The 14,293-nt window shown below is 43.5% G+C and overlaps 1 protein-coding gene across 3 annotated transcripts; it reads right to left on the bottom strand.

Annotated features, from left to right (window-relative positions):
* Positions 1 to 1,429: 1,429 nt before the first annotated feature.
* On the bottom strand, positions 1,430 to 9,757 carry LOC103061730 (uncharacterized). Of its 3 annotated transcripts, none has more exons than XR_003084327.2 (3): positions 6,344 to 9,654; positions 4,204 to 5,185; positions 1,430 to 3,379 (listed from the first exon to the last, which is right to left on the bottom strand). XR_003084327.2 is itself a non-coding variant. In XM_007424784.4 (3 exons), the coding sequence occupies exons 2-3, from the start codon at positions 6,417 to 6,419 to the stop codon at positions 4,359 to 4,361; spliced, it is 903 nt and encodes a 300-aa protein (XP_007424846.2). In that variant the 5' UTR covers positions 6,420 to 6,451; positions 9,680 to 9,757; the 3' UTR covers positions 3,492 to 4,358. The 3 variants fall into 3 exon arrangements, 2 of the variants coding, with proteins under 2 accessions (XP_087994114.1, XP_007424846.2); XM_007424784.4 differs by lacking the exon at positions 1,430 to 3,379 and adding an exon at positions 9,680 to 9,757 and having other exon boundaries at positions 3,492 to 5,185; positions 6,344 to 6,451; XM_088137988.1 differs by lacking the exon at positions 1,430 to 3,379 and having other exon boundaries at positions 3,490 to 5,185.
* Positions 9,758 to 14,293: the final 4,536 nt, after the last annotated feature.

The following is a 14,293-nucleotide window of genomic DNA, read 5'->3' as shown; positions in this document are numbered from 1 at the left end:
GCTAGTAAAATGAGATTTTGCTGTATTTACACGTGCACACATACTTGAAATATGAAGGAGCCTAGATCTAGGTGCCAGGGCTGAGTAGTCCTTAACACTAGGATGCCCAGCAGGATTGAACTGGCCCAGTATGGTGGAATCACTTAAGCATACTTTAAGTGAACCATAATGTGCGAACTCTGTATCTCTGTGTATTGCTTCCCCTTTATTTTCACATGCAGATAAAAGGTATAGTGCCTCCTAATGGTCAGTAGTGATAACTACTATATGATGAAGATCTATTGAGCAATGGTACCTCCCTTCTGTGTGTGACTCCCTTGAGGCTGCAATTAATGCAGGCAGTGGGCATGATCACATGATACTAAGCCAGGCCATCTCAAGTCCTAGAATGTCAGTCAAACCCAGATTTGGGGATAAAATGTAGCTAAGGCAGCACATCTTAATCCTACTGTGGCCTGTTTCATCTAAATCAAAAGAGGAGGGTTACTTTGAGTTAACAATCTCTTCCAAACTCTGGCTACGGAAATGGAAGGAAAGAGCAGTTCCCAGGGGCAACTTCATCTAGTCCTGTTTTTCTTTTTTTTGCACCCTGTGGGATGCAGGAGGAGGCGGAACAGGACCATAACCTACAATGACTCTGCTCTGACTGCAGGTCCTCCCAACCCCACCCCAAACTGTTTTTAGAAAGGCAGGAGATTATGGCTGCAAAGTACAACTGGAGAAACCTTTCGTTTGAGTTTCTGGTGCCAAATCACTGAATAACGACTTGGCCCATAGGGATGTCATGCAGCACTAAAGGAATCTGAAACGGTCCCTTTGTTGAAGTATTATCATAAGGTGATTCCTAAAGTGTTTTAAATTTTTGTAATGACACTCTAATGTCATTTTGCAAATACTTAAGAGTATCTTAAAACCAGAGAGCAAGTATTTGCAATTTTACAAATACGCATTTTTAGTTTCTTCTGGAGACAAAACATTACTATCTGACTGTCTGTCTGTCTGTCTGTCTCAAGCGTCTGTGACTCTTTCACAGGCTTGTTAATTCTGCTGCCTAAAGAAGATACTCTTGCCTTTCCTTCTTTCAAATATAGGTCAATTTTAGTGCTGTCCTTGGGCTATTAAGAGTTAATTTCTCACAACAAACATGGATCTTCTGTTTCTGGCTGAGGTAGGTAATTGCCACTGGTAGACCAAGCCAGTCTGGTTCTTTTTTTAGAATTATAATTCCATACTCAAAGACAGAATGGCTCAAACTAGCAGATGCCTGTCAAAAATGGGACACCATGTCATACTTACAAGCTTTCTTGGAATCTCTCGATTGGCCACTGTTACAGTGCATTCGGAAAGTATTCAGATCCCCTTCACTTTTTTCAATTTTACGTTGCAGCCTGATACTACAATCATTCAAATTCATTTTTTTCTCATTAATCTACACTCAGTACCCCATAATGACAAGGTAAAAACAGAATTTTAAAAATGTCTGTACATTTATTAAAAAGGAAAAACTGAATGATCACATTGGCATAAGTATTCAGACCCTTTGCAACAACACGTGAAATTTAGCTCAGGTGCCTCTTGATCATTGCTGAGCTGCTTGACTACACCTTGACTGGAGTCCACCTGTGGTAAATTAAATTGATTGGACATGATTTGGAAAGGCTCACACCTCTCTATAGTTTTTCCTTTTTAATAAATTTACAGACATTTCTAAAATTCTGTTTTCACTTTGTCATTATGGGGTATTGAGTGTAGATTAATGAGAAAAAAAGTGAATTTGAACAATTGTAGTATCAGGCTGCAACATAACAAAATTGAAAAAAGTGAAGGGGGTCTGAATACTTTCCGAATGCACTGTAAAACTGGAGTTAAAGCCAGATACAGTTTTGATCCCTAAGAGGCCAATCCAGTCCAACTTTCTATTCCACAGAGGTCTGGTGGATGTTTACAAAAACCCCACAAGCAGAAAATGAATGCAACATCAACTCCATGAGCGGACTGTGGACCTGGCTGTTATTTACAGTCTAGCTCACATGAGTTCTTGCTAATAATTCCCCAGTCCTTTTCACGTTCATGTTTTTTTCAACACATTTCCCCCACTTTCTCTCTGGCTCTATTTTCAAGACAAATGAAAACAGGCAACAGTGCTCTGCCACATACTTACCCAAGCCTGTATGAGGTGAGCCAATCTGCTGAAAGTATTTCCTTCCTCAGAATTAAGCTGGAGTTCATTCTCTGGTTATCTTCTGCCTTACTACCAGACTATTTCACCCTGCCTTTTTTTTTTTTTTTTAAACATTCCACTTTTGTCCAGAATACTACTGTCTGAGGCACTTCACTGCCTCTCAAATCCTGACATGGGTTTCACTAAAGGTATGCAAAACGTTTAGAACACAAAGAGTTTGAGCTCAAAATGGGTTTTTTTCACTTTGGTGGAAGCATTCCAAGCAGGAACATGGGGTTTGAATACCAAATTTTGGACATTCCGTTTTAAGGAACACCGGTTTTGATATTCCATCATGTCAAAAAAGGAAATCATAGCTCAATTTGACAATTTGTAATGGATTTCAGCAACATGGGTTCTAAAGTTTCCAAGATTGCAAAAATTTGTTTCAGGGATGACAAGCAGGGAACGGGTTGTTGTTTCTTTAGAACATCCATTCTAAACTTTTTTTTTTTTTTAATCTGCGCTCAGTCGTTACCGACTCTGCAGTGACTGCTTGGACGAGTCCTTGCAGTTTTCAAGGCAAGGTGTTTTGGAAGTGGTTTGCCAGAGCCTCCTTCCTAGAGCAGAGCCCAGCTGGCGAGTGCGGGAGGTGGAGTTTCCGTTGCTTTGCGCCCTTTTTGGGTGAGCGCGGTTTCGTGCTTACCGGCAACTGCTCCTGACTCCTTTTGCAAGGTGCCGCCAGCATTTTTCCTCCCACCGGAGTGAGAGTCCCCATTTATCTACTCATGTGAGTTTTCGAACTGTTGGGTTGACAGGAACTGGGGAGGAAACAGGAGCTCACCCTGCTAACGTGAAGGCTGGACTCGAACCGCTGAAGCGTCGACCATTTCTGGCCGGCAACTTTCAGCGTCATTAAGCCGCTACTCTCTCTTAACTTCATAAACTCACATCTAGTTGAGCACCTTTGATTTAATATCTTAATGCTGACAATTTCCACCAAAGCTTAAATATATATATTATTGCAATTGCCCAGATTATCTGGTTATAGTTTCCTCTCACTAAATTTTGACATTTAGATTGGATCTTTGCCTGTATTACTTTGTAAGGAAAGCAACTTGCAATGCACATGTGGCCGCTGTGCTCCTTTTGGGCAGCCCCACCACTCATACCATCAAAGCTCAGTAGCAAACTGCCAAACTCTAGAGACATGATTTCCTGTGGGAAACAAAAACACAAAGGTATATTAAGCTTTAAGTTGGTTTAAGTCACTTAAAACTGGGAAAGTAGTGGGGGGGGGGGAAAAGAAAGCCCAGCACCACCTAATTACAGTACATCAAAATATCCCCCTCCTTGCCTATAACACCACCACCACCACACCATTACTGGTCACTAGAAAGCTACTCTCCCTAAAATAACATCCCAAATATTTTGTAGTCCATGTCTGCTTAATATAGTAGCTTCCACAATCATAAATTACTCATTTATGTGGGGCAGGGACCTTTTCATCAATACAGATCTATTGTCTATTCATTGTTTGATCCATATTCCATTTCTGACACAGTTTGCCCTGTTTTCTACTGAAAAGACAATCACAAACAGGAAACAAAGTAAGAGTGAAAGCAACTGATATTAGGGGATACAAAACACTTTATTGCACAAAATGGGTTTCAATCCTCTGATTCCTCCACTCTTCACTGTCCTCACTTTTTTGCCACTTCACATCCATACCTTTCCAGAGTAAAATAACTCAAAGGTACTTCCTTATCCATTTTTTCTCCTTTGAAGTCCCAACAAACCTTATTTTGACTGAAGACCTGATCTCTTCTTCCACCTCTTCCTCAAAAATTCCTATGGCTTCTAACTAAAAAAATACCCCCACTTTATTTACAGTAGCAGAGCTTGCTAGTTCTCAGATGGTCAGTGAGAACTATTTTCTGATCCTGCCTCACAAGGCAGATCAAGATCTGGGCACTAAGCAGTTTTTCTTCCAACAAATGACCAGAGTCCCAAGCTCTGAGCTGAATTTCCTGCCTCCTCACCTTCTCACTGCTCCTTCCTGGCTCACTCAGGGCCTTTAGTCTGGCCAAGCGATATCCAGGTTGCAGAGTCACGGTGGACCCCAAACTACCATCAGTCTCCAGGCTGCTAACCTGGACATCATTTAGAATTCACATCCCACCAGGGGGAGAAACCCTCAACGCACAAATATTGGCTTGTGCACTCGCTTGTGGCGAATAAGGGTGGTGCTCTTGGTGAAACATTCTCCACATTCCACGCAGATGAAGGGCTCTGATGGGGTGACCCCATGATGGGCAATGCGGTGGCGTTCCACCTCTGAAGGAGCACGGAAGCGTTGTCCACATTCTGGACACGGGTGGCCGATGGGGGAATCCGTATCATGGCGCAAACGCTGGTGCTTGATCAGGCCAGCACTATGTGCAAAGCCTCGGCCGCATTCGGGGCAACGGAACGGTCGGGCCCCTGTATGTGTCCGCCGGTGCTTGGCCAGGTTCTTGCTTTGTGTGAAACTGCGACCACAGTCCCCACACGTGTAAGGGCGCTCACCAGTGTGGATGCGCTGGTGCTGGATCAGGTTGGAACTCCAGCTGAAGCTCTTGCCACAGTCACGGCAGACATAAGGCTTCTCGCCGGTGTGGGTGCGCCGGTGCTGCACTAGGTGTGAGTTCTGCGAGAAGCTCTTGCCACAGTCAGTGCAAGTGCTGGGACGTTCGCCGGTGTGCGTGCGCTGATGCCGTAGCAGTTTCGACCAGTGGCTGAAACTCTTGCCACACTCGTTACAAATAAAGGGGCGCTGCTTGCTGGAGCGGGAGATAACATTGGTCGCTACAGCCATGTCACCCTCACCATAATTGCCTGGGGCTAACAGATTCCCTTGCCGTTCTATGGTAGAGCCTTCCTGCTGTGAACTTGCCTTCCAGGCGGGTTGTCTGTGCTGGATAGTGGGCTGGATGGCCTCATGCTTCAGATCATCTTCACTCTTGTGCACCACACCTCTGTTGGCTATTAGAGAAGAGAAGCACTTTGTTCAGCACAAAGGATCAAGAACCCAAGGTTCAGATTTAAATGCCAGAAAAATGTACATCTGGGGCTTATCAAAAGAACAACCTATTGCAGTGTTGTCCAAACTTGGCCACTTTAAGATGAGTGGACTTCAACTCCCAGAATTCCCCAGCCAGCATGGCTGGCTGGGGAATTCTGGGAGTTAAAGTCCACTCATCTTAAAGTGGCCAAGTTTGGACAACACTGACCTATTGCCTCTTGTGCACAGAGTTGGGTATTAGGAGTAGGGAATCTCTGGCCCTTCACATACTGTTGGACAATCACTTCTATCATTTCTAGCCATTGTCCACACTGCCTGGGCTTGACTGAAATTAAAGAGCAACAACTGGAAAACTGAAGGATCCCTATCTCTGCTATACACACCATCTTAAAAGTCTTAAAAAGATCACCTTAAAAAGGTCAGGACAAAAACTCATTATATAACTGAAATTTTCATTTAACTGAATTTAAAGGTCATTCATTAAGGTCATATGATTATTCCCTATACATGTAGTAATTTCCTCCTCTCAGTATTACAGTTAACAGACTTCTGTCAATGGCAGCTTTTGGAAGGACTCTGTGCTGCTGCTGAGAGGCGAGACGCAGATTGCACCCTCTACCCCCATCTAAAAATTTAAACTAGGATTAGTGAACTCTGGATTCAAGTCTTTATTCAAGTCATGGAACTTGCTCTATTACCACACCCCCTTCATGATCTCTTATTTATCTTTTAGGGTTGCTCTTAAAGGAAAAATAGAGGAGAACTCTGTATGCCACCTAGAAACTTCTTGGAAGAAGAGTAGAATAAAGTATTTACAATTCAACAAGGCTATACGCCTGTCAGACCCACTAGGTAGACCTGAAATCAACTCCACAGGAAGGCTAAGACTGACTATTTTTATTGAGATTGGCTGTAATAACAGAATCTTGCAAGACTGATTGTGCTGTCCCTCCTCCTCCTTATAGTTCAGTGAATTAGGGGGCGTCTGCCTGAGCTGTTTCTGAATATTATCTGGATGTTCTGGACTTAAAAAATGCTTTAGCCCCCTTGCTGCCTTGGCAATGCATATCTCTGTTAAGGTCATCTACTTTATTCTCTACAATGCCCCAGTTTCTCACCTATGTAGACTCTCCTTATGGTCCCACCATTATCTGAGTCATGGATCTCCGCAATGCCGGGATCTTCATGCTCCATCTCAAAATGAGGATTTTCAAGCCAGAATGTATCTGTTATGAGAAAGAGAGAGCTAAAGTCAGAGAAGCCACCCTGTGTTTGTGGGTAAAGTAAACATTTGACTCTTGGTGGCTTCGTGGACATGTCCAGTATGTTTTCTCAGCGGCAGCATGGAAGTGGTTGACCACTGCCTTCTTCCAAGATGATTTTTTCAATTCTCAGTCTAAACCTACAATCCTGGGATTTTCTAATAATCTGCCATCCAAGTACTAACCAGGTCTGACCTTGCTTTGCATTCTGAGATCATCCAAGGTCACCTAGGTGTTGCTGGTCTTGGTACTAAATTATACAAACAAGCAATGTTAGTTTAAAGAAAAGGAAACATGATTAGCCACTGTCTGGAGTAAACACTTTTTTTTTTTTACTATTTCTCCTCTGATGGGCTTCATGCTAACCCACAAAGACCTCCCTAGCTCTTTGCTATTCCCTAATCACCTGTTCTGAAGGCTTCTCTCTCTCTCTCTCTCTCTCCCTCTCCCTCTCCCTCTCTCTCTCTCTCTACCCCTGCAAAACTGCCAAGGCTTACATTTACTTGGGAACCATCTCCTTCACTCTTGAGAATATTCCCTTTAATGCAATTTGTGTAAAATCTACTCAGTATTGATCAAATTCATTCTGTACATGAAGGAATCCTCTTTTGTGCTACCTCCTTTCTGGGGTTCAGATCCAAACTGGCAACATAGTCCTGAGAAAATCCAAGCCAAAGTACATCCTTGACACTCTGCAGAGAATAGCCATTCTAGCTTCTAGCATTTTAAAACGGGTCTTCTTGATGGCAAATGAGGTTCTTCCTATATCATATGATGGGCCAGTGAATCAACCAGCCAGCTCCTGCCTTACTGGGATGCTATAAAATTGGCTAAATTTTAATAGTTTGCTTGTCCCTTTTTTCGCCTTAGAAAATTGTGGGAGCCAATTTAGCTTAATGTTATATGCATACCAGGCATTGATTTGAAAATCCTGGCAAGGTATCATGAGCGGATTCAGAACTTATTTACCAATATGCTGGACTCTAAAGCAAGTACAGGCTCTCTCCAGCATCCTGCCTTTAGCTGCCAGTTACTGGTGCCCCAAGGACCAGGGACATCAGAAGAATCAGGACCCCAGTAGCGATCTTTTCTCCAACTCAAGGGTACTTGGTCATATGGAGCCACCTTGGCCCACTGCCCAGAGCAGTAAGGAATTAGTTATCATATCAAATGCCTTGTCAGAAGCTAGGCTTGAGCAATGCAAGAATCTCAAAAGTATCACAGAAACAACTAGGTCCACTTACCTCCTAGGATGGAGACCTATATATCTGCACCAGGAGATAATGTTGCATGTTCTCCAGCAGCAACTATACTGGTGCTTTCAGCAGCATTTCAACGTATAGACATTAGGAGATGCTGACCTGGTTCACATATGTTAATAAGTTGTAATTGTTTCATTAGTATTTTTAGTATGCTTTGTGAGCTACAGTGATGTGTAAATCATAGTCTGAATGTATTTTACAAATCAAGCCAATTCTGGCTTATTTAATAAACTATGACTAAATAAGCTCTAATTTAGAGTAAGGAAAAATAATTTTTGCGACCTGTCCCTTTTTTAGTTATTTTTTTCAATCTCCAAATCAGGATAACACTGGTGGCAGTTGAATTTTTGCCCTTCTTTTCTCTGCTTTCCACCATTTTTTTTCCAGTTAAAAAAGGTATGTTAGGTTTTCCACTGGCTTAACCTACTTTACTGCTTATTTCAGGAGTGAAAAAACAAACATTTATAGTGTTATTCAACAGTGCAATTTTGGATCGTTCCAAGGGTCACCAAAAGCACTTGAATTCACGTATCAACCCTTTCACTTGTCACAATATCTCAAGTATCCTTGTACATCAGAAGTACAAAGTATTCTGAGTCTCAATACTATAATGAGATTACAAAGCTGAGTCTTGGTACTAAAAAAAAAAAAATTCTGCCTCTTTTTATGACCTAACCCACAGAGACTGTAGGTCGCAAATCAGTAAGACTGAGGAGTGTTCTCATTTCAACTTCCATGTATGTGTAGACAGGCTTTCATTGTAAAACTATCTCAGCTTCTCAACATACAACTGATCATGTGCAACCACCACCAGGCATTAATAGCAACTTTCAGCATGCCAACAAGGGACTTGACCAAAGTCTAATAATGGCCCAATCTTATATTTATTGCCCAAAAGACTGATTTCCCCATCCCACAACAACTTAGCTGTTTATATTATTAAAAATAACAAGTCAAACCCTAACCTGGCAAACAGTCTGGCTCCCATCTTCTACAGTATCTCTGAACTAGGAAAACATTTATTTCCAATTTATTTTTTAAACATGCAGAAGCTGTGCTAGAAAAGGATGAGAGGGGAGACAAGACAATCTGGATTTTGCCGGAAATCCTTTTCTTTCTAAAGTGCAAGAACGCTTGGCCTGGTTCATGAGTTGCAATAAGCCTGGGTTTGCTTAATTATTATTCATAACTAAGCCACCGTTAGCTGGGTTTACACAGTGTTATGTCATAAACCTTAATTTTGCAACCACAATGGCTGTGTTCACACAAGACATTAAACCAAATGAAATTAATTTCATTATAGCTCAGGATATTACACAAGCCGAGTCTCTTTTTCTCTTGAGTTTTACCTACTTACCTACCTACCTACCCCCACTACCAAGTTTCCTCCACTGCTCAAGGACTGCCCTGGAGAATAATCATTCATTCTAGTCTTTGTTCCTCTACCTTAGAAACCCCTAACTTGGTGGACGCGGGCTGTGGGCCCTCCTCAACTGCAACTTTTAAATGACAGCTTTCTCTGTAGCTTGGGGTGGCCATCTTGCGAGCAAGCCATGTCGTTCGGGGCAGCGAGCAAAACGCCCGCAGGTAGTGCAAGGGGAGCGACCGGAGCGGTGCCGGGACCGAGTGCGAAGGATGGCTTCATCGCTGGAAAATAACCAGTAAGAGTTTTTACCGAGGTCGAGAGAGAGCAGGGGGGGGGGGGAGGAAACTCTTCTTCCAGGCTAGCCGGCAGAACCACCCGATCCCAACCAAGAATGCGGTCTTTTGCTACGCGACGGGCTCCTGCGCTTGATCGGGCAAAGCCACGTTGCGGACTTGTCCGGAGCAGAGGAGGACGTCATTTCAGAACGTGCAGCCCTGCTCCAAAGGCTTCCTACGGACTGCGCTTCCACCCCCGCGTTTATCGGCCCCCTCGGTTAAAACTCACTTGCCCGGGATGAGGGAGCCCGAGTCGCGTCCCCGGGGCGCCGAGGCACCGCGGGAGGATCCGGCCACCGCAGCGATTCCACCGCAGCTCAACCCTCAGCTCAGGGGGCTGCTGGGAACAGGAAGGTCCCCGATTAATTTAACCCCCTATTCCTCCTCCTCCTCCTCCTCCCTGCTGTATTTCCTGGTGATCGCTAGGAACAGAGAGGAACTAGGAGCTCTATGGTTCAGGGTAGGGGTGTTGGTTGCGCGCTCTTGGAGACGAGGGTGGAAATGAGGCGGTGGTCCGTCTCCCGGAGCTGGACTTAAAGGCTCAGGCCGACCGGGAGGGGTTGGGTGAGTTCCCGCTCCCCTCAGGCCGGCTGCAAACTGCGGGGCTCTCTGTGCATCCAGATTAGATTTAGGAGTATCTCAGACTCCCGGGTTGTCAGTAGCAGGTTTGGGGCGTTGGTAGCAAACGGTATCGATTGCAGTGGGACTTTCTGCAGAGGGGAAAACGGAGGGGCGTGCTGCGTTAATTGGTCCGGGAGGATTCATACGTATAAAGTTGCTCTGGGCATCGCTGGGATGAGCGGTGGTGAATGCAAGGAGAGGCAGGCAGCTAGAAATCATGCACAGTGGATCTCCCTTCTCTGCATGCAACAGTCGCATAGGTAAGTAGAAGGCAGAGAGAAAGGCCAAATAAAAAGTAGCCTGTCGTACCTGCGTTTTGTCTGGGTGTTGCTCGGGTATGGCTAACTGGATTTATCGTTTCATAGAACTTCCTGCAAATCAGCCCTGGATTAACCATTAAGCAAAAGAAGCCTGTGTTTAGGGCACCAAGGGAAGGGGGGCAGACACAGCTTTTTCCCCTAGCTGTCATGCCCTTAACTCTTTCACCACCACGCTTGACTTTAGTTTTCCATACATTTTTGTATTTGCATTTTTCCCCTTATAACAATGTTATTAAAAATGCATTAAAAGTTGAAAACTTGCGTTTTTTCTGTTCTCCTAGTTATAAGTAAATAATTAGCTTTAATCGCTTGCTGCTATTTAATGTTAAATGAATTTTTTTTTAAAAAAAAGTTTATATTTAATATAGTTCTGGGGTCCAGCTTGGGGAATGGTCTGGAAGAATACTGAATTTTTAATTTCACCTTCAGCACTTATTGAGACTTAATGTTTTGTCAGTTAAGCTGTGGAAGGGCAAGGGGCCCTGTTGTTGGACTGTGCTTCAGGCATCAGTTGACCTTAATCTGGCCCTGCCCCAGATGAGTAGAATTCAGTTCCTGCAATTGCCCAGCTAGCCTGGCCATGGGAGTAGAAGTGTGACACAATTTTCCAAGGCAATGGAAAATTTGAACCTTCAAAGTTTTGCATACATCATGATCCTTTTATGCTTAATTGGCAGATTGGCAGATTTGTAGTTTATTTGTTGTTGGGGGGTTTTTTGTTTTGTTTTTTTACAAGAATTCTGTGACCAACCAACCCAAACCTGATTTAAAAACAAGCAAACATATCTACAGTACTTTCTGCCTCCCCATGTTCTAGTTGATTAATAATGTAGCTGACCAATTAGATCTGGCCCTTGATTTTGCAGTTGCTACCCTCCCTCCCTAATGTATTACATTTGTAATATAAATACATTTCCTGAATGGGGTACAGGTAGTCCTCAAGTTCCGACTGCAGTTGGGACCAGGACTGCTGTCACTAAGCAATGCAGTCATAAAGCATGACATCACATGACCACATTGCTTAGCAATGGCAATCCAGGCAGTCCCAGTTGTTGTAGTAACCCAAGATGAGCGGGTTGTTAATTAGGAAGTGGAGGGAGTCCAGGTAAGGAACGTGGGGTGCCACAGCAGGGTGGGGGAGGCCTGGTGCAGACCATGCACAAGTTGGGGGAGGGATGCTCCGGCGCAAGCTCAGAAAGGCTGGGGAATGAGGGCATGGGGTGCATGCAATCACAGGGAGGCTGGGGAAAGAGGGCACAGGGTATGTGCATGTGTGTGTGCACAATCGCAGGGAGGCTGTGGAAAAAGGGAGTGGGGCACATGTGTGTGAGCGCAGGGAGGCTTGGGAAAGGGTGTGGGATGCATGCACACGTGTGTGCAAGTGCAGGGAGGCTAGGGAAAGAGGGTGCAGGGTGTGTGCGAGGAAATGATAATACTCTTCCCTCAGAGGTGAGACAGGCCCCAACTCTCTTGTCCTTCCGGAAAGCAATCAAGACCTGGCTCTGCCAACTGGCATGGGCGAAAAAAGGGGCAACCAACTCTGGGGGTGGCTACCACCTTAAAGATGCTCCCATATGTTAACATCTTACTGGAAGGTATTATTATTTGCGTATGTGTTTGGTTTTATTCTATTTTTACTGAATATTGTTTTATTGTATTTTAATTAATATTTATTGTTGTTTTATTGTGAATCGCCCAGAGTCACTTTTTTGTGAGATGGGCGGTATCTAAATTTGAAATATAAAATAAATAAATAAATAAAAGGGGGAAGGAGGGCACGATGCATGTGAGTTAAGAAAGGCCGGAGGGGGGAGACTTACCCCAGTGAGTTGTGACCTTCCTTGCTGGCTTCCCATTGACTTTGCATGGGGAAAGCTGGCAGGGAAGGGCGCAAATGGTGATCATGTGACTCCGGGACACTGCAACTGGTCGTAAGTGCAAGTTGGTTGCCAGGCGCTTGAATTTGTTCACATGACCACAAGGGCACTGTAACAGCCAGAACTTTGAGGACCGGTCATAAGTCCCTTCATTCAGCACCATTGTAACTTCAGTCACTGAACAAATGGTTGTAACTCGAGGATTACCTGTACCTGTAATCCCATTAAGGCAATTGCTGAGTGGATCATACCAGGACTGTAACTGCAGTCCTAGTTTCCATTAGATCAGTTTTAAGCCACATTGGCTATGCTCATTAGGGATGATAGGTGTTGTAGTCTAACACCTGGAGGATACTTTCATAAGATTAGGGGAGGCTGCTTCAGTCAGATATAAATAATGTGTAAGCTGCTGTTCTGACTTGCAGATTTGGAGGATGTAATGTTTCTGTCTCATAGTGGTTTATTTGGTTTGAACTGCTCTCTCCTACTTGCCATCCCATTCTTCCATTTTATTTGTTTTAATTAATTCTCATGAAGACTAAGCTGCTAGTGTTCTTATGACATAAACATTGCTTGCAGGTTAGAGTTCTAAGGCACTGATGATGTTGGGTAACAAAATGCCTGCAAGCAAACAACCAAGCTCAGACAGCACCAAGGACTCCACAGTTCTAAAAGTTGCTAACTGTTGAAAGAGGAATGAAAAGATGGCATTTCTTGCTCCCCAAGGGTTGGTTATCTGAATGCAAATGCATGGCATCAGAAGTTAAAAAGAAAAAAGCAACTGAGGTAGTCCTCTTTTAATCCATTGTAAAATTCTGATCTACAGGAATCAGCAACTCTTTATGGAGCATCAATAAATCTTGCCACTTTCTGATCTCTCCTTTTCTGTTTCCTGTTACCACACATACACACAAACTTTCTCTAGACAACTCTCTCTACGTCTAATGAAATGGGCTGAAGTTCATGAAATCTAACATTATAATAAATTGGCCAGTTTTTAAGATGCCTCAGGACTTTTTCAACCTATGAAGATGGATGAATCACACTGCCTGTAAGTAAAAGGAAAAAACAAAGTTGACAGCACTATTCCTTCCCCCATTAATCTTATATGGCAGTTTTATCTTGCTTTAAGATTTTCCATCAATTTTTCATTTTGCATCTGTTCTATCAGATATGAACTGAAAGAAGGGAAGTAGAGCAATTATACAATGCTAAGCTAGGATTTTTTTTTCACAATAGTTTATTGAGCAAGCCAGAGTGGCATAGTTTACATAAAGACTAAACCTTTAGTTCCCACTCTTTCTTTATGGTGACCATTACATCATCACTGAATACCTTGTGTGAACCAAGAAAGTTTGGGGGCCTCTGCATTTCACTAATTCTTAGGTTCCCCCCAAAAGTAACAGTGCATAGGTGTAGTTGATAGAACACATCCGTGCCCTCAATCTAGAGCGCTACTGTCCCTATGGATATTTTTCTTGGTGGGTGCCAGGATCTCCATCTCCCTTGATTTTTGGTGTTGAAAAGAATAGTAAATTAAGAAACTGGCACTTTGCAAAACAGCTAGAATCCAGTATTGTCTTGATTTTGAAGAATACTGAAATAAGCCCCATAACATTTATCGAATAAAATGGGGCATATCTGAAGTCAAGTGGTTTAGTACAGAGTATCCACCTTCCCCTCTCAAAACAGTTGTAAGATGGGGGAATATGGGTGACCTGTTGGAGGGATGTAAGCGATGGTGGCAGGCTCCATTCTGATGAACCAGGCATGTCACAATGGCAACTATTTCCGAATGGGTAACCTCTACCTTAGTTGTTTTGTGAGACTGCCCACATGTTCTCAAAATCCCAGTATCTCCACCCATACAAACAGTTGGGGGCTCTGCTCTAAAATATGGTGTTTCACTACTGCTTATTGAAGAATCATGGAGTTGGAAGGATATTAGAGGTCATCTTAACAATTGGCTAAAAGTTGCAACTTGGCCGAGTTCACTACTTGCTACGCCATAAATTATAGTTTACA

The sequence above is a fragment of the Python bivittatus genome, unplaced genomic scaffold, assembly GCF_059951505.1.
Source record: "Python bivittatus isolate LINGU-HERP-01145 unplaced genomic scaffold, Pbiv_v1 ctg000220_np1212, whole genome shotgun sequence".
Lineage (NCBI taxonomy): Eukaryota > Metazoa > Chordata > Lepidosauria > Squamata > Pythonidae > Python > Python bivittatus.
This window is presented reverse-complemented; position numbering and strand designations above follow the sequence as displayed.

Coding starts and splice junctions, on each gene's coding strand:
- LOC103061730 (XM_088137988.1), bottom strand. CDS start 6,542: ATGTCCACGAAGCCACCAAGAGTCAAATGTTTACTTTACCCACAAACA. Junction 5,186..6,343: donor CATAAGGAGAGTCTACATAG/GTGAGAAACTGG, acceptor CTTCTCTAATAG/CCAACAGAGGTGTGGTGCAC.